This window comes from Rhea americana, unplaced genomic scaffold, assembly GCF_003343005.1.
Source record: "Rhea americana isolate MKP2758 unplaced genomic scaffold, rheAme1 scaffold_128, whole genome shotgun sequence".
Taxonomy (NCBI): Eukaryota; Metazoa; Chordata; class Aves; order Rheiformes; family Rheidae; genus Rhea; species Rhea americana.
In genome coordinates, this window is record NW_028185350.1 from 2,413,675 (window position 1) to 2,432,117 (window position 18,443).

General features: G+C 49.3%; 2 protein-coding genes across 3 annotated transcripts in view; both read right to left on the reverse strand.

Annotated features, from left to right (window-relative positions):
* Nucleotides 1–304: 304 nt before the first annotated feature.
* RPLP0 (ribosomal protein lateral stalk subunit P0) lies at nucleotides 305–3,940 on the reverse strand. Its single transcript, XM_085326179.1, has 8 exons — nucleotides 3,901–3,940; nucleotides 3,678–3,781; nucleotides 3,079–3,254; nucleotides 2,897–2,984; nucleotides 2,466–2,612; nucleotides 1,736–1,921; nucleotides 1,119–1,259; nucleotides 305–537 (listed from the first exon to the last, which is right to left on the reverse strand). Exons 2-8 carry the CDS (start codon nucleotides 3,729–3,731, stop codon nucleotides 376–378), a joined length of 954 nt encoding a protein of 317 aa, XP_085182305.1. The 5' UTR covers nucleotides 3,732–3,781; nucleotides 3,901–3,940; the 3' UTR covers nucleotides 305–375.
* A 1,506-nt stretch (nucleotides 3,941–5,446) lies between these two features.
* The window catches only part of PXN (paxillin), a 38,993-nt gene continuing 25,996 nt past the window's right edge, over nucleotides 5,447–18,443 (reverse strand). Inside the window, exons 7-15 of one of the 2 annotated variants that reach the window (XM_085326181.1) lie at nucleotides 16,620–17,660; nucleotides 15,555–15,821; nucleotides 14,703–15,098; nucleotides 14,079–14,159; nucleotides 11,739–11,909; nucleotides 11,221–11,394; nucleotides 10,602–10,683; nucleotides 10,070–10,218; nucleotides 5,447–8,141 (exon numbers count right to left, since the gene is read on the reverse strand). In XM_085326181.1, the coding sequence (XP_085182307.1) occupies nucleotides 7,875–8,141; nucleotides 10,070–10,218; nucleotides 10,602–10,683; nucleotides 11,221–11,394; nucleotides 11,739–11,909; nucleotides 14,079–14,159; nucleotides 14,703–15,098; nucleotides 15,555–15,821; nucleotides 16,620–17,660 (2,628 nt within the window). In that variant the 3' untranslated portion in view covers nucleotides 5,447–7,874. The remainder of the gene's footprint in view (nucleotides 8,142–10,069; nucleotides 10,219–10,601; nucleotides 10,684–11,220; nucleotides 11,395–11,738; nucleotides 11,910–14,078; nucleotides 14,160–14,702; nucleotides 15,099–15,554; nucleotides 15,822–16,619; nucleotides 17,661–18,443) is intronic. The other variant, XM_085326180.1, reaches the window with a different exon arrangement.

Here is an 18,443-nt window from a genome sequence, read left to right on the forward strand (position 1 = left end):
GCCTCACGCCCGCGCCCCCGCGCTCCTCGCGGCTTTTCCTTCTCGAAAGGCGCCGCCCGCCGCAGCGGCGCCCCCCGCTCCCAAGGCGAACGTGCACCACGCGGGCCGCACGCAGCCCCCGCGGCGCAGGCGGCGCTCSGGGGCCTCCTCCCGGTGCCAGCCCGTTCCCCAGACCCCCCGGACACGCGGTTTCCTCCCGGCACTGGCCCTGCAGCCTCATGACCTGGGGGCTCCAGAGGACTGGACCATGCTCTTCCCAACCCCTAAGGACCTGAAGGCTAGACCATCAATGCCGGCACACGCGAAGGTGTAAAATAGCTTTTTATTTCTCCAATTAGACCAACTCTGACATGAAGAGAGAGACTGTGGCTGCTGTTAGTCAAAGAGACCAAATCCCATGTCCTCGTCGGACTCCTCCGACTCCTCCTTTGCCGCCTCTTTAGCGGGAGCCGCAGCGGCCGCGGCAGGCGCAGCTGTTTCAGCTGCCACGGGGACGGCAGCAATGAAAGCAGAGGGGTCTGCCAGGAAGGCTTTCACCTGCAAAAGCAAAAGAACAAACAAAAATCAGATGTAAACTCAGAGGAAACGTTTAGAGGGACTGAACTTCCTCAACCGAAAGGTAACACTAACATCTCCCAGAAGCCAAAGGGAACATGCATGTATGAAGAACCACCGACGAGTAGAGTCAAAATAGAAGGAAGACACAAGGGGGGAGGAAAGCCCCCTCAAAGCCCAGACTGGCCCCGRCCTCTGCCTGCTGGTGGCAGGGTGAAGTGGCTGGGACAGCTGCTTCCCCCAGCCTCCCCTCACCCTCACAGCGTTTCAGCTGTGCTCTAACAGCCCTGAGAGGCRGGAACTCCAGCATCTTTACAACACGGGTATTTCATTCTGGCTTTCCACAGCGAGCGGACTCTCGTCATTAAAACAAAACCTTCTGAAGAAGTGTCCTTCTCAGGACAGCCCTAGCACGCAGGCCTGCCTCTCCACGTCACAGCGAGCCCGTGGCCAGAGACAGATCCACRCCCTTTCAAATCAAGTGGCGTTCAAGGTGTTTTTGTGGAAGTGCCTCATGGCGTTTTAAATAACCTTTAGACAAGTAGATCAGACTAAGCCATTACCTTTTCAGCCAGCGGGAAGGTGTAGTCCGTCTCCACAGCCACGGCCAGGACCCGCTTGTACCCATTGATGATGGAGTGGGGCACAGAGGCAATGGTGGGGTACCCAATTTGCAGACACACGCTAGCAACATTACGGACACCCTGTGAGAAGAGAGCCTCGTGTTTCCACGCTCTGACAAACCACSTGGGTTACAAACTGTTACAGATGACAGCACATCCCTACACAAATGTAATGAGCGATAGCATGTATCGCACACAAGCAGATTTACAGAAGACATCACGATTTGTGTGACACCAAACACCTGACAGAGCAGTTTCCTGATTCCATATACACTTTACGGCCTTTATGTATTCATTGATTGCACACACCTCAGTTTAACAGAAAGCAAAGAATGTCTGAAGCTGGAGAAGACAGAAGAGCCTAGAGAAGGTGCTCCTTGAACAATTGTTTCTCCTGGGCATTAGGAAGAAAGAGCTCCTGGCTCTGCAGGACTTGAGCAGAAATGTAGGASGTGATACTTCACTCTGGCGCAGTGCCAGTTGCCCTAACTGTCCGTTTTCTCCCCAGTGGTTGCATAAAAGGATGGAATGCAACAGAYACAGGTCGTGGTCCTTACCTCCAGGAAGCGCTTGTGCAAGGTCTCCTCAGTGATGTCCAGCACCTCCGGATTGTAAATGCTGCCATTGTCAAAGACCTGCTGGATCACCAACCCGAAGGAGAACGGGGAGATGTTCAGCATGTTCAGTAGGGTGGCCTCACTGGCACCCACTTTGTCTCCAGTCTTGATCAGCTGCACATCACTCTGAAGAATAAAGGGAAAACGAGTGACCACGTGCCGAGAAATTCACATTGATTGGGGCTCAACTGCACATTGCTAATGGCAAAGGACAGAACTCAAGGAATAAATAAGTGCAACAAAAATGGGTTCAAGTTCAGCTGCACAATTTGAGAAAGCCCTACACCATGCAGCAGACGCATCTCGGCTTGGAGAAAAGCAGTACACTTAACACACAGCCTAGAGGCTAGTGTGTCTATGAGTTCCTTTAGCAGAGCTTAACCATGCAGTAAAGACCTGACAGAGGAACKTAAATCCTGCCCTGCACACCTGACCCAAACCAGACATCCACCTTTAGATGTTCTTGAAGAGAAGCAGTCAGACTGCTAATACAGCATTTCAGTGCTAATGGGAGCTTTCATCTTTACACCTCCTGTCCCACCATAGTAGTGTTCAACATAAGGCCTTGTGCCTACCTTAAGGCAAGGTAAGGCACAGAGGGTSCCCCCCACATCAGGGGCCCTTCAGTGCAGGAAGGGCTTCAGATGACAGCAGTGTGCTGCTCACTAACCAGAATTTCAATGGTTCCTCTGGAAATTTTCGTGGTGATGCCCAAGGCCTGGAAAAAGGAGGTCTTCTCGGGTCCGAGACCGGTGTTCTGGGCTGGCACAGTCACGTCACAAGGAGCAATAGCACCAGCACGAGCAGCCGCTGGCACCTAGAGAAAGGGGAAACAAGAAGAGAAGCTGGAATAATGCTCACCTCTCAGGCCCCATGTAATGGTCATCAATTCCTCCCTGTAGTGCTCCTCCAAGATGGACATCAATCAGACACTCAAAAACAAAAYAGGGGGGGAACCTGAGGAGCTGTGCTAAGGCTGCAGGGGCCTAGTTCCCAATCTTTAAGGACTCATAACAATCAAGCAGCCCCCAAGAAGGGTTATTTTTATTTCTACTCTGTATCTCCTAGTCCAGAAGCACAGCAAGACCCAATCTCCGTTACCTTGTTGGCCAGCAGCATATCCCTGATCTCAGTCAGATCTTCCTTGGTGAAGACAAAGCCCACATTCCCACGGATGTGAGGCAGCAGCCTGAAGGAAAGACGACAGCCTTCAGTCCCTCTCCTCAGACAAAGTCTCCTTCCAAAAGGAGGCCCCAGAGACACGTTCAGACAGCAATACTCACTTTTCTAAGGCTGGGTTATTCTCCAGATGACCACGAATAGCTTTGCGCATCATGGTATTCTTCCCCATCAGCACAACCGCTTTCCCACGCAGGGACATACGGATTTGCTGCATCTGCTTGGATCCTACATTGTCTGCTCCCACGATGAAACATTTTGGATAATCATCCAGGAGTTGCTACAGAATGAGAAACATAGTAATTATACAAAGAAACTCAAGATACAAAGCAGCATTAAAACCTCAAGGTAAATTYTGACAGAACGATGGTAAGTTGGAGAGTGTTCAACCCAAAGAGACCCTGAGCTACAGCTACAAGGCGCACATCCCTCTTAACAACCTGAACAGTTCTCTAGGCAAATTGTGTCTGTAAGCACCAGCGCAAAAAAATTTCCTGCAAAGCCTGAAAACAGTCTGATCGAGACTCTTCACATAATCAGAAATCATTCCTTAAACAAGTAGCATACAGCACTCAGCATCTTAAATAAGATTCCACCCATCCGCAGAGGCAGGACAGCCCCACCCGCACGGACCCCGAGCAGCGCCCGCAGCTCCGGCGGGGCAGCAGAGCCCAGGGGCCTGCGAGGCCACACCGACACTCACGATGATTTTCATGAAGTAGTTGGATTTCCACGTAGCCCTGTCTTCCCTGGGCATCGCGGCGGTGCTCCAAGGATCGCCCGGCGGGTTTAAAGACGAGCTGTAACCTGCCAGGGAGATGCGCAGCTCAGATAGGCCCCGCAGTCCGCATCCTGCCCCCTGCCCGTGCCCGGGCCCCCCGGCGCGGCCTTACAGAGCCGCCGCCGCCGCCGCGCCGCGCACCCACCTCCACGAGGGCTCCGGGAAAGAAAGGCCGGGAGGCGGGCCTCCCTCCTTTTATACCGCGGCTCGCGGCCAATGGCAGCGAGCCGAGGGCAGATGCCAAGCAACCCATTGGCTGTCAAGCAGGGGAGGCCGCCGCTCTCATTGGGCGGCGCTCCCGCCGCTCAGCGAAGCGGAGGCGGAAGGCGCGGGGGCGGCGCGGAGCGCGGCCGGCGCCGCCTGGCGGCCGGAGGAGCGCGGCGGCGGGGCGGGGCGGGGCGGCCGTTGCGACCGTTGGCGGGAGGAAAACGCCTCAGCGCGGGGCGGGGCGGCCGTTGCGACCGTTGGCAGGAGGAAAACGCCGCAGCGCTCTCTTGCGCCGCACCCGTTATACCTCCCACATCCACCGTTAACGAGAGCTGTTAGGGCTCGGGGGAAGGGAACTGGCACGCGGCTACACGCCTTTTCCCCAGCTGTGGGATAGAAACGAGCAGAACAAACACGCAAGAGCAACGGTAAAAATTTTATTAGCATAACTGCAAGAATTTTAAATGGACAAAGCAGAGTTAGAAGTTTACAAGGAAAAAAAAAAGATATCAAATTACTGTCGACCCAGAGGAGAATCCGCCCCCCAGCACAGTCCAGATGCGGTTCAAAAGGGACCTTTCTACGCCGACAGCCCTCGGGCGCAGGGCAAGAGCCCATCGGACCGGGAGAGCACCGAAAAGGGAGTGTGAAGGCCTTCACGGGCAAAACGCTGCGACGAAAGTGATGTGTCCAAGCTTAAGTACCTCAGACAAGGGGCTGCCCCCTGAGATCAGGTACCCACGGCTCTGTCCTCCGGCCATACCGGAGGACCTGCAGCAGCATCAGCCCTTCTTGCGGGTCCTTCCCGCAGCACCGCGTGCTGCCCGGCAGGCGCAAACCCCCTAGCGTCTGGGCTACCACAGCACATCATCCTCCCCGCTTGCTCTGTGCGGCACCTTGGCCCTTCTAGTCTATATCTGAAGTAAAACAATAGGCATTTTTGACTTTCATATTGGCAGCAGTCACCACAAAAGTAAGGATTTGGCTGAGCAGCATCCATGTAGCATCTCAGCATGTCACAAACCAGATGAATCCAGGAAAAGCTCAATATTTTGCTCAGGAGATAGCTTGTTTAACGATCTCCACTTAGCATTAATGACAGAAGAGTTTCCCTCGTTGGTACTGGCATACAGTACCACCACCACACTTCTGTGGCACCCCGCATCCATGCGCTCCAGAAATGTCAATGACAAAAGCCTCAACAAGCAGTGAGGTAGGTTAAATGATCCCCAGACAGGGAAACTGAGGCACATGATTACACAGTTTGGTAGGTGTCRCACAACGAGTGCTATAGTGCTAGAAACAGCACTCCAACTTTCTCACCCCCCGTCCTGCGCACAGGCCTTTCATCCTCTTATTGGGGCCAGAACAAGTTGATCTTTTCAGCAAGATAAAATGAGTACTTCTAAGCTATATGTGATTAAGTCAAACTGATTTAAAAAATAAAATGATAAATTTTCTTTGTAAGTTTTCTTAAATGTAAGTTTTCTTGCCTCTTGCACTGTCCAAAAGCCGCACTCAGCCCAACCGACATAGCTTTAGTTCTAATGCATCCACAGGTCCCTTTGCTTTAACTACTACAAACAGGCTCATTCGTATGGCAGTCTGGTTAAAAGTACTTGCAATGATTTAAGCAGAGTAGTGAAGCACCAAGCCAAGATTACATTGAACAGTAACTGGGGAATTCCAGCCTAAAGGGTCTGGCTTGTTTCCAGCAGTCACCCCCAGATCCCTAACGTATCTACCAAGCTGAAAACCATAATCCCCCGACATTACCCGTTCCAATAGTAATATTGCTGTAGTATTCTGGAGTATAATTYCAAACACTGCTTGCTCCCTGGGCTGCTTTGGCTGTTACCACAGAACACTGTAGAGTATTTCAACATAATATTTAACCTTCTATAGAGGAATCCCTCCAGCCAGAGATCTAAAAGTGCTTCAGCAAACATGAACTAAGCTTCACTATAACTTCATGAATCCAGGCAAAAATGGCCCCATTTTACAGATGGGGAAACTGAGGCACAGCAAGGTTTAATAACTGGCCCAAAGTTACACAGCTAGTCAGGAACAGAGTCTGTATCTCCCACCTTCTCCTCCTTTTCTTTAGTCACAAGACCATTCTTCCACAGGAGAAAAGGAATCCCTTCCCYAATTAGCCCTGCTCTGATTTCTGATGGCTGAAGAAGATAAACTGAGGGTGAAGCTCTGAGCTCTTGCCCCCTGCAGCATCATATTAAGACTCACTATAACATCCTGGAAGCTAGGCTTTGGGAGAAAGGCAGGTGATTCAAATACAGCAGTTTACAGATTACAATAAAAACCAAAAAACACACTTCTAGGTTACCTAGAGGAGAAAGGGGGGAAGGGAGAAGCTATTCACAGTTCACCTGCCTGTGCTAGAAAAAAAAAAAATCACATTCCCTTCCCATAGATTCCAGCCCCTCCCAACCCGCAATAAAAGGAAAATAATCAATGTTAGTTAGGTTTAACAAAGCGTTGAGGTTACAGATGCAGTAAACCAGCACAACTGGCACACTGCCTAGAACAGCACAGCTCAAGATATAAAAGTTGCTTTCTTAAAATCACTTCAAAACCAATTTCTGTATAAGAGGATTAAAAGTAAATTAGATATGAATTCAAAATCAGTGTAGAAATCTACAGTTCTTATCAAAGAGAGGATACAGTATTCACTTTGATAGCAAAACTGCAAGTGTATCACACACTTGACCCAAGGGACTTGTTATACCAGTAACAGTCAATATAAAAGGTTATTGCTCTAGTGTCTCTCAGTAGAACATGTTTAACAAGAGCACAGAAAAGGGAAATACCAAAGGCTGACAGGTCTCATTAGTAAAGAGAGGAAGAAGAAACTATAGTCTGGAGCTTTTTTTTTCCTGGCTTCTTAAACCCCTCTACTTCTCCCTGCTCCCGTGACTGTTTTCAGGCCCTGATAGGTGGGAGATTTTCCAGCCAGATACACACGTCACATTCGCTCACGGTGGGGATGGATGGAAAAAGTTGTGCCCTAACCTCTCTGCACGTGCTTTTAAAGAAGGGATGATGCCAGCCACCTCCTCTCTCCTGGAGGCAGCCACCAAGAGAAGCAGATGCCCTGAGCAGGCCTGGGTGCTGACAGAGGTGCCCTGCACAGGATCCCACCCACAGGAACAGACATCAGTGCTGAGGGGTGATCGGGGGCTTCTTCCCCACCTCTTGCTCCAGTGTTTTGAGAAAGGGCAGAGAATTACAAACCAGAAAAAAAAAACCCACACAGTAATGCATCAATTCCTCTTAAGAAAAAGTAAGTGGTATCAATTCCTTACAGTGTAATGGAACTGGAGAGACCCTTGCAGGGTCTTGGCTGCCTGTGCTGATGTCTCATCTCAGTAAATCACACGTGCCACGTGGCTTTGGTGAGCAGAGCCAGGGTGGCACCAAGATTACAGGGTGCCCTCACTGTGCTATTGCTCAGACTGCATGAATGCACTCAAGTGCCTTAGGGAGAGGTGTCAAAGTGGAGGGCTGTGTTGTCTGCAAGTGTCACGATTTGCTCAGAGAGCTGACACAGGCTGAAAAGTACTGGCACAGATTCCTTCTGCCAGGAGGGGGCTGGGTGAAACCTCCCTGCCCAAACCCTGGGGCTAAGCTCAGCTGTCAGTCGCACACGCAGACACACACGCTGTAATGAGGGGACTCAGCCTCTCTCTGCTGAGATACAGCAAGGGCATTTCCAGTTTAATGGTCCATCTCATTTCTGGATCTACTGCCTCTCCATAGCAGCAGCAAGCACTCCCACCCCACCCCCTCCCCTTCTCCCCTGCTTGGTAAGGTTTCTAAATCACAGTAATGTTCAAAGAGACAGAACTGCCAAGGGGGTGGCAGAAAGATGCTTAGCTCCCATCTAGGATGCCTCTAACAGAAGAGTTTGAGAAAGCAGTTCTGACAGTAGGGCTTGTCATTTTGTTCTTTGAAGGTTCCTTTGTTGAGCTGCTTGAGGCAGAAGGCACAGACAAAGTGTTCGGGGTGAAATTTCTTGCCCATAGCAGTGATGCAGCGTCCTGTGATAGGCTTCTGGCAACCAGAGCACAGCGAGCCACGACGCTCGTGGTAATGCACCTCACAGTAGGGCTGCCCGTCGTGCTCGAAGAAGCTGCCATTGATGAATGGTGTGAAACATTCCTGCAGGAGGAAAAAGCAGAAGAGAATACACTATGTAACAAGCCAGGGWCCTGGGCTGCTCCACAAACCTCCTCTGCCCTGTGGCCCAATCTAATAGTACTGTGGGCCAGGTAAACTGTCACCTCCCAACATACATCCTTGTTGTCCAAAAAGCCAACCTCTGTCCACCAAGATGAGAGTTTCCAAGACTGATAGAAGGACAKATACAGTTGCAAGCAAGGGAAATAAATATGTCCTTTCCCCCAGCTGGCTTCACTAACACATGGAAAATACAACAAATGAGCTAGCAGATATGCATCCAATTGGCAGAAAGGAAAAGACTTTTTCCCCCTCTAATCTCCCTACCTCACTCCAGCTTCCTCGTAATGGGCAGCACAACAAACTTTACCAAGCAGGATTCTGATGAACTGGGGGCTGGTTCTAACTGGGAGAGGCCCAATTCATTTTTACAATTCATCTCTGCAGAATAGCTGACACTTTGCATATACTCTTTGCACAGGATCTTCCACCCTGAAACATCTCCACCAGGCACACACAGAGGTTACATCACCACTGGGAGATCTGGTTTGCTTCACAGTGCTAACGATTTTGAATGGATGAGAAAAGGATATGTATGCTTATTAGTGCCCAACACTTCTTCCCCACTCAGCAGACAGCTGAGAATGCAGCACTTCCAAACCTGCCCTGGAAGTGCCCACTCACTCTCCCCACAGGACTGGGAGACTCTCCTCCTTGTATGGGGGGGTGGAACTGAGGCAACAGGGTGTGGGGGAGAGTCAAGCACCCTGCTGGGCTCACTCAGCACATCAGCAGCAAGGCCCAGAGGAGAAGCCAGATCTCCAGGTTTCTGGTTTGCTCAGCGCCAGACCATCCTCCTCCCCAGGGAGGAGGTATGCGCAGCTGGACCCGACACATCCAGCAGRGAGCGTGTGTAGCCATGAATAGCTAAACTGAGATTAATGCAGTTTGCCTGCAGTGAGTCCATGACTTTTCTAACACTAACACTGATGATTAGTTCAATAAACAGTCTCCTCCTTCAAACAGCAGGAGAGCTAAAGTCAGCTCTGCTTTAGCAAAAACAGGAAGAGAATCTTGCCTTGCGTCCTGGAAGACAGTGATGGCCCCACTAATACATGCAGTGTGGTGGCAGGAGGAAAGGAAAACAGAGCTGCTTGAGAAGTCTGAACCCAGCTCCAAGAAGGCACAGCCCTCTCCAGCCCCATAGTCAGGACTTCTGGCTCCATTCTCCACACACCACTGCTGGAGCCATAGTCAGTCCCAACAGCTCCAGGCAAGCCTCAGAGAGCGGAGTGGTGCTCTGAGCACCGCACCAGAAACCAGGAGCTCACGGTTCTGCTACTGACCCAAGTCTCTCTCTTTCACGTTCTAGGAAATACTGGCTGATACTTGCTCTTCTCTTGGGGCCTGCAAGAGTTAATATTAGCAAGGCACTCTGAAAGAGTGCCAAGCATTTAACCTGCAGTATTCCTGTTTATTATGCCTGTTGTATGGAGCCTGCCACTATTTCACTGACTTGCATGTTTGTCAGAGTGAGGTCAGTCTTATTAGTTTACACTGTCAGACTGAACACCGGAGAAAGATCCTCAATCTGATTGCTAAGGCAAGTGCTTAGAGAGAAGCTTAGCTTGTAATTATTTAAAGGTCACAGAAAATGTCTCTGTTTTTCTGTGAGCTGCTGCAGAAGCCCATAATTGCAGCTGAGAACAAAAAGAGCAAAGCAACTAGAAAGTTTAATTTGAACAGGCAGAGGAACAAGAAGGTGTTTGGTTGCTGATATGTTTTTATCCTGTGGGGGTGGCTGCTCTTCACTACGCTACAGGCGCCTTCTCCTGATAAGAGACCAAATGCCTGCAGGGCTGAAAAGACAAGGGTCGTACAGCAGCAGCAAAGGACCTTGGGTCTCTTACCCGACAGACAAAGCATTCAGGATGCCACAGGGTGTTCAAGGCAGAGATGTAGTTTTCCAGGATAGCCCGGGCACAGCCTCCACACTTGGGAGCAAACATGTCAAAGTAGTCCTTGCGGCAATAGGCTTTGCCATCCTTCTCATGAAATCCTGTCAAGGGAAAAGAAGAGAGCCAAAGAGCATCAGCTCCTGATCTTTAGCGATGGCCAGCCAGGCTCTAGTTGGGGGGGGGAACTCGAGCAGCTAGGATCATCCCTCTCCCTGMCCATGCACACACACACTGCAGGCAGCTGTCCCTCATTCTGCTGCCTTTCCTGCTCCAGCCACAGGAATACTCTTCCTATCCAGGGAGGAAAGGAGATTGTGACTGCCATCCTTCCCCCAAGGATAGCAATCTCCCTTGGCACTTCCATCTTCCATCTTCAACAGTCCCCCTATCATCTCTGGCTCTCCCCTTATAGCAGCTCTGCCTTGCACACTTGTCTGCAGTTCAAGAGAGCAGATAATTTTCCCCTTGCATAAGGCAGCAATACCTTCAGGTCCAAAGAAAGCTCCACACTGGGCACAGAAGAAATGTTCAGGATGCCATGTCCTGTCCAAAGCTGTCACCACTTTCTGTTCAGAAGACGACACAAAGGGCATGTCATGTAAATTATGGCTTCAGCATAGAGGTACAAGGTGGAGAATACATTACAGTGGTGCTGACAACAGCATGCATTAGAATAGTGTGTCCTTAAGGAGCATCAATTACCTCCTGCCTCTGGCTGGTTCAGGCTTTCCCTATCGCACAGTTCTTTTTACCCTAAAAGGATCTTACACACTGCTCCCTCCCTTATACAGGGCCCCGTCTAGCTCTCAGAATTAGTACTGGTGCCTGTWACCACAGACTACCAATAGCGAAAAGCTGGAGAATTGTTACTGGAACGAAGGAATGATGTAGTGGTCTGCAGGATTACAGCTTTAGGGAAGGTAAGATGACCTACAGAACCAGGCTGGGTCAAATTGTTTCCCATTCAGAGCCAGCACAAAGGAAAAATAGAAATCTCAAAACAAAAAAAATTTTTTTTTATCTGGGACACACAGGTGAAGTGTAGGTTTTTAAACACCAAGGCCAGCACCACTCTGACAGCCTTAACCTTTTCAGGAACTCACATCAAGAATCGGCCCGTTGCAGTAGTAGCAGCGAGGGGAGAAGAGGTTGTGATAGTCCTTCTCGCAGTAGGGCTGACCATCTCGCTCAAAGAAGTTCCGTGACCCAATCTCTTCTTGGCAGTGGGTACAGACGAAGTGCTCAGGGTGCCAGGTCTTCCCCATGGCTGTAACTACCTGTTGGGAATACAAATCATGAAGGACAACTCTATTTTCTTCTCCCCTAGATCACATGACAAGATACCAGCTGGAGGTCAGCAAGAATGGCAAGTTCTACTACTCAAGTGAGCCCTGGACTGGGGTAGCATGAAAACTGAATTACCTATCATCTCAGGAGAGGGCAGTCCCTCAAGGGCAGGGTAGAGGTCACTGGAGGAGCTTACAGCGTACCTAGCCAGTGGATAAATAGAGTACTTCAGTTTCTCCAGCATCTCCAGTCCCTTCAGCCTCACGAAACAGCCCTCCCCACTACTCCCAGCTGCAGCCCAGGACTCAGCAATGACACAGCGTCTTTGACTCACCTGCCCAGCAATAGGCTTCTTGCAGGCTCCACAGACACCTTTGGCAACTGTAGCTACACCCAATTTGTTCAGGTCAGACTGGAGACTTCCCAGCATGGTGTCCAACTGGCTGCCAGGTTTAGGGGCTGTRGATGGAGGGGAGCTGCTCCCAGCTTTACCCTGTGCCATGAACTGCAGGGAAGAGAAACCAAAGACTGTAAGACAAGTGCTGCTGTGCTTCCAAAGGAAATACCTGCTATTGCTGCCAGTGGCTCCTCTGCACTGATGGGCAGCAGATTGCTAGGAGATGGTTTTGCTCACTACAGAAGGCACTAAGAGCCAGGATCAAGCACACCCGTTCTGCCCAATTAGACAACATGCACAGACCCTGGGATGTGTAACAACAGAGCTGTGAGCTGAGGAGTCCACTTTCCTTCACTGCTCATATGGCAGAAGTTACCAGCAGATCCCGAGCAGTCAGTACAGTGTTCTCTGAGCCTCTGCCAAAATTCTCCCTTTACCTCATCAGTTCTTGGCCAGCTGACAAAGCAGAGATGCCATCCAGCAGGCCCCTTCCCCTTGACCTCTATTCCTACACAGTTGCTGCTCCCTCTCAGCTGACACTCTCTCCTCGCTGTTAGAAATCCCTCTCTCCTTCCTCATCCCATCTGCCCTTCAGCTAGAATATCTTCTCCYTTTCCCTCCCTCCTCTGTGCTGCTTTTGCACATCATCTTGCCAAGCCTCCTCTGCCCCATCTGGGTCACTGGAAGTACCAAGAAACAATTCCTTTAAAGTTGCTTTTCATCCTGTATTTACCTACGGGCAGAGCAGCACATTCACAGCAGAGCCCCAGCAGATGGGATGCCAATGGAAACACTGCCATGTTTACTGTGTGACCTCTGGAAATGCTTGGGGGTGGGAAGAAGGGGATTAAGACACTTCTCTCAGACCATTTCTGGAAATCACACCATCACAGTACACAGAGGCTTCTCAGGCTTGGAAACGCTTCTCAGAGGAGGAAGGAGGGAAATGTTTTACTAAGGTTCATAACTCAGGAAGAAAGTGTATGTTCTCTTTGAACACCAAACCCTCCTTCATTACTCAGGCAAGCTGCAATAGTAAAATACAGATTTTAGCTAACTTTGCACTACAATAGCTACTGTTAGGTTTAGAAAAAGCCAAACAAGTTCCTCCCTGAGATGAGGGTCTGGAGCAAAGGAGGACTTAAAACAGACTTAAAAGTCAACATTTGTGAACAACCCTCCAGACTGCTGCAATCACAGCCAGGGGACAAGGGACATACTGAAGTTCTCTGGAGCCCTGGCAGATCCTGCCCTTCCAGCCACAGAAGCAGCTCTATTCCCCATCCATCTGTTAGCAATGTTTACAGCTGACTAGTTTACTCAATGTCAAACACTGGTTTCCACTTGTTGTAATAAAATTCTCAGGATATACATAGTTTTAGCTGCTCATGAGTCTTGCTTGTATGCAGCACAACTCCCAGTGGAGCCAAACACCCCCTTCTTCCCCCTTCCTCACAGCCATCTCTACAACTATCTGCCTTTCTTAGCCCAGCAGCTCAGAACAGCCCCATCACATCTGTGTCCTGCACGTAAAACAAACCCTCTGCTGGGCAGCAGTACTCTCCACCACATAGATACTGCAAATGTCTCTGCAGTGGTATGTTTTGGAGACACTTGTCACAGCAGAGTGTCAATAAGGCGCTCTCTATAAGCCAGGCCAGAGTCACTACAAAGCCAGGGCTTCTTGCACGATACAGCAAGAGGAAAAGGGCTGGACTTGTCTGCAGAATCACATCTGTCTTCATTTTACCAGGAGCTTGTGCCACCAAGCAGGGCAGGTAGACACAGCAGACAGACAAATGGTAACTACTGTTTGGAGAGAAAGCAGATAGGATGAACTTGACACACAGCAATAGAGCATTTCTTCACCCTTGCCTGTGGGACCACACATTCCTGCAAGCCACAGCTAGCCCAGTGCAGGCACATCCATCTCTGGACACTAACTTCTACCCTGGACTGACGGTCCAGCCTTTTCAACAGATCACAGATGAGTCCTCATCTGAAAGAGGTTGTTTCCATCTCCTGCACACAATGTCTGCCATCCACAGCATCCACATAGACTCATCATGCAAAGCTCCTTCAAATTCCCATCCTCACCCACAAAATCTGCCATCACTCCAATTCAGCTACAAGCTTTACGAGCAAACCACGCATTGCAAGACATCATCTACATTCACCACACTGGGAGCTCCAGGAACAGCTCCGAGTAACATCTGTGTCACAGTCAACCCCCAGGAGAGCACATCATGCTGAGAGGAAACAGAAAAATAGTCCTGCCTTCTCAGGGGCGAGAGGACCCAGGGGTACATGAACAGCTTGCAGAGTGGCACTGCGGACAAGGGGAGGAGCAGAGGTCACCTGCAAAGAACAACAGTTCAAGATGCAGAGGCATTTCCTTCCTCACCATTGAGATCTGCCTGTACAAATACCCTGCAGCTCCTCCAAAATCCACTCACATTGTGGACACTTGTCTAAATGGTCAAACACAGGAAAGACTGCTGATTTGGCCTTCCAATTTGAGATGTTTGCCATCTTCTTCTCCATGCTTACCTCCTCTCCCCCAAGGGATTATGTAAGGGAGACCTGATGACTATATCAGACCTAACTCCCTTGGCTCAGAGAGAAATAGAGCCTGCATAGTCTCTGCTGCACAAAATGATCAGCAAGACAGACAGGAACATAGACAACAGCAGATTGTTGCAATGACTTGTACTTTTCAGTGTTAAACAGGGACAGCTGGGATTGATTTGGTATTATCAGTGGCTTGCCTCTTCCATCAAGCAATTCAGTACCAGCCTTTACCCAAAATTACATCTACTGAGCTATCAAGTTGGGAGCAGTGGTTAGACTGGAAGACATGCTGTTAAACAAGCAGAGGAGGAAAAGGAAGCCTGCCTGCACCTGTGGGAAGAGCGAGTCGTCTTCAGTCTGACAGCCAACAGAAACAACTGTCTTGGTGTTAGGGATCCAGGTCTGGGGAGAACAGGAGTGCCTAGGATCTTCAGAAGGAGAGGTGCCCACAACAGAAAGTTCATGATAATCATCATCAGAAGCTTCCCATTGGAACAGAGTCTGAGGAGCCAAGCCAAAAGAAGAGACTGGACTAGGAGCTGAGGTAGATGGCACATGGGAAGCCTGAAGCAGGGGTGGAAGGAGAGGTGCAAGGCCAAGGACACAAGAGGGAGCAGCATTAGCAGGGACTGTCTTTGCAGCTTCTTTAGAAGGCTGAAGTGGGGGAGAGGCTGAAACAGAGATCGTCCTCCTCGGGGGGAGCGGGGATTCTGGCGGAAAGACCACCTAGAAAGACACAGAGGAAGAAGAAAGGTGAATAGATCCGAAGAGGAACCAACCAACACTTCCAGCAGCAGGAAGGCTGGCAAGACAGATCAGGGAATGGCACAATCTTTACCGCCTGATGCTCTCCCCACTTCCTTTTCTGAATCTCCTTCATCTCGCATCAGAACACAAATAGGAAAGCAGGCCAACCTCACTGCCACAACCAAGTGGGTAAAAGAGGCCACTGGTTGTTATTCAGTGTCACTACCATCCTCTGATCTCACTCCARTCCTAAACATCAAGAACCCAGGACCTGAGAGCTGATTCACTTTCTGATCAGACAAGGGTGAGTAGAAAGAATTACATCTTCACTTCACGTTGCTTAGCATACTCAGAAACTTAATCTGCACCCCTGCACAATGCTATCTGGACAGCAGGATGTACTGGAATTTCCCAGGCCATGATCCTGCTCTCTACCTTCTCTACTTGCTGTCCTCCATTCTGATCCTCCCTTTGGGGTCTAGCAGTGATAACGACCCCCTCTGTCAGCCAATCATCCTGTGTTTTCCACTCTTCCTGTTCCTGTTTAGCGATGCCCAGTTTGTCCTGCAGCTCTTCAATCAAGCGATCCTGAGACTCAGTCTTGTGAAATATGGCAGGACCTAGTTTACGCCTTGGAGAGAGGTCACGATACATTGGATGCACATTCCCGGTCTCTTTTGTCCTCTTGATTACAGACTTAATCTAAATGACAAAGGTAATAACATCAACAGAGAAGAGCAATGCAAGAGCAAGCTCCAAGATGCAACAGCACAAACTCAAACCATTAGTGACAACTGTGAGCTGGAGGAGTGATGACATGTACTCACAATGCCAAAATTCCTCTTGGCACAGCCCAGAACAGTGACTCAGTGAAAGGAAAAACCCTGTAAGGATTATCACACACCAGCCAAAAATAACTATCTAGAAAAGGAAGTAACCAGCAGGAAGCCAAGATACGAGGTGCAACAAGACCACTCTGCAGAGCATTAAAGAAACCTCAACGTAACAGTGATACACAACAGTCTCTCTGCATTTGCCCTTTACAGGCAGAGTTTTGGTCAGAGATGTCTGGTGCACAGAGTGGTGCACTGCTAGTGCCGAAAGAACAGTAACAGCYCCCACACTGATACCTAAAAAGGCAAGTGGAGCAGAGAGGCTGCCATCCCGAGCCAGGTGTGAAGCAGTCCYTTCAACTTTTCAGAGGCCTCTACGGGTTGAACATTTGCTATCCCAGTTAAGGAATAAAAGTCCATTTCACAGGACAGTCCTTAAGATCTGCCATGTTCCATGCTGCTGGCCAACATGCAGAAGAGACCACCAGATAAAGCAAAGGATTTCAGACCTTCACCACATGCAGCTGTCAGTAACATTGCTCAAAAYCACATGCTGTTAAGAGTGGGTGAACTCTGGGTGCGCTCATACCACACACAGAACATTAGTGCACTACCAGGACAGTCCTAGCTAGGACTCATCCAACGCCTACAGTCACTCAGTGCCTGCCTGGCCTGATGCAGAAATCCTCTCAATGGGTGGCTTGGAGACGCACAGCAGATCCCATTCGGCTTTCCAAACATTTTCAGGAGTCTCTGCAACAACTGTAGGGCTTTTGATTTGCTCATTTTCCTGGTCTCTGGTTTTATTGATGTTAGTACCTGCTTTCTTAGGAGTTCTCTCTCTGCCCTGTCTCTTCTTGGTCAGATCAGAGCAGATATCTACTGCTACTTCATATGGTACTTCAGCTTTTAGCTTTTGTTCTTGCTGCGCTACAAAACCTAACTGTTTTTTAGTGTCTGGAAAAACATCCCACCGATCCAGGGCCACAACAGAAGGCTCATGCACAGGATTTGAGATGCTGTCATTCTCTGCACGTACCTCTGGTGCATGCTCAGACAGCTGCAGGGCCCACAGCTCATCTAAAGCTGTTTCCACACTTCTGTGCTCAGAAAAAAACGCTGAACTACCCCCAAATGCTCCCTGTCGATCCAGTTCCTTAGGTATCTGCCCCTTCCCTTGACCATTTATTCCAATATTTGAAACTGGAATATTTGAGGTTTGGGGCTCTATTCCCTGCTCCTTCTTTTCAGTCTCCATCACCAAATCATATTCTAGGCCTTGGGCTTCCACATTAGTGGGTCTAGACAGAGGCTCCACACTGGAAGCCGGCACAGCTTTTCTTGAAAAGTCAGGCTTTCTACTCAGCCTAACCAAACTTGCAGATGTCATCTGCTCCCCACGAACAGCAGAACTGGAAGAGACTCGTGGTGGGGGCACAGGGCCTGTTTGCAGCAGAGAGGGCACACGTGGAGGAGTGGCAGAACGTCCCGAGGGTGGAGGACCTACATTGTTACTGCCTTCTTCGATGTGGAGGACTGCTGAGGGGGCAAATGTTGTTACTGCCAAGTCCCCACTGTGACCTGCAGAAGCGGGTTTAGAATGCGACAGTACTGTCAAAATGTGAGGAGGCTTGTTGAAGTCTGCACTTGTTGAATTGGGAACCAGTTCTAGGGAGGGTTCAGAAATCAGAGACATAGTGGAACTAGTCTGCAAAGAGGAAATAGAAAGAATAAGGAGAGAAAAAGATAAAGACAGAGGTAAGAAAAAGAAAAACAACTCCCGGGAATTAAGTCTTAGAATAACCATGACCTTCAAACCAAAGAGCCATGTTGATCCAAAGCCTCTACTTTCAAGAGTAAATAAGGAAAGCGGGATACTAAAGAGCAACACCAGCATGGCATTGTGCTGATCTTCACATAAGATCAAGCATGACCAAGTTACAGTCAAAGATCCTTTTCCTGTGCCCTCCACACAAATGACATGCTCACCTGCAGCTGTGATGAGCACGTGCAGTAGCTGTTGGGAAGCCAGCTACAAGCCCAGGCGTGTCTAGACTGTGAGTAAAAGTCGCATTAAMAACTCACTCCGAGTGACATATGTACATTTTGCATTAAAGCTGAAAAAAGAGACCTTGACATTTTGTTCTTGATACACTAATAAAGTGCTCCTGTCAGCTGCGTTCACAGCAGTGAAAACAAAGCTTCAGGGCAGTCACAGCTGGAGCAGATAACATGGGCTTTGTTCCGCTCAAATCATTAGTCTCACCTCAGATCTGACACACACTGAATCTCAAGGACTCTGCCACCCTGTGCCTTCGTAAGCTTTGCTTAGATGGCCAGATTAGCCTCTTCCTTTAGGCTGAGGACTCTAGGTTTGCATTGTAACAAAACCAGTATTAATTTTGATCCAAAATATACTTTGACAAGATCAGTGACTTTTTTTTTTTTTTTTTTTTTTTTTTTTTTTTTTTTTTTTTTTTTTTTTTTTTTT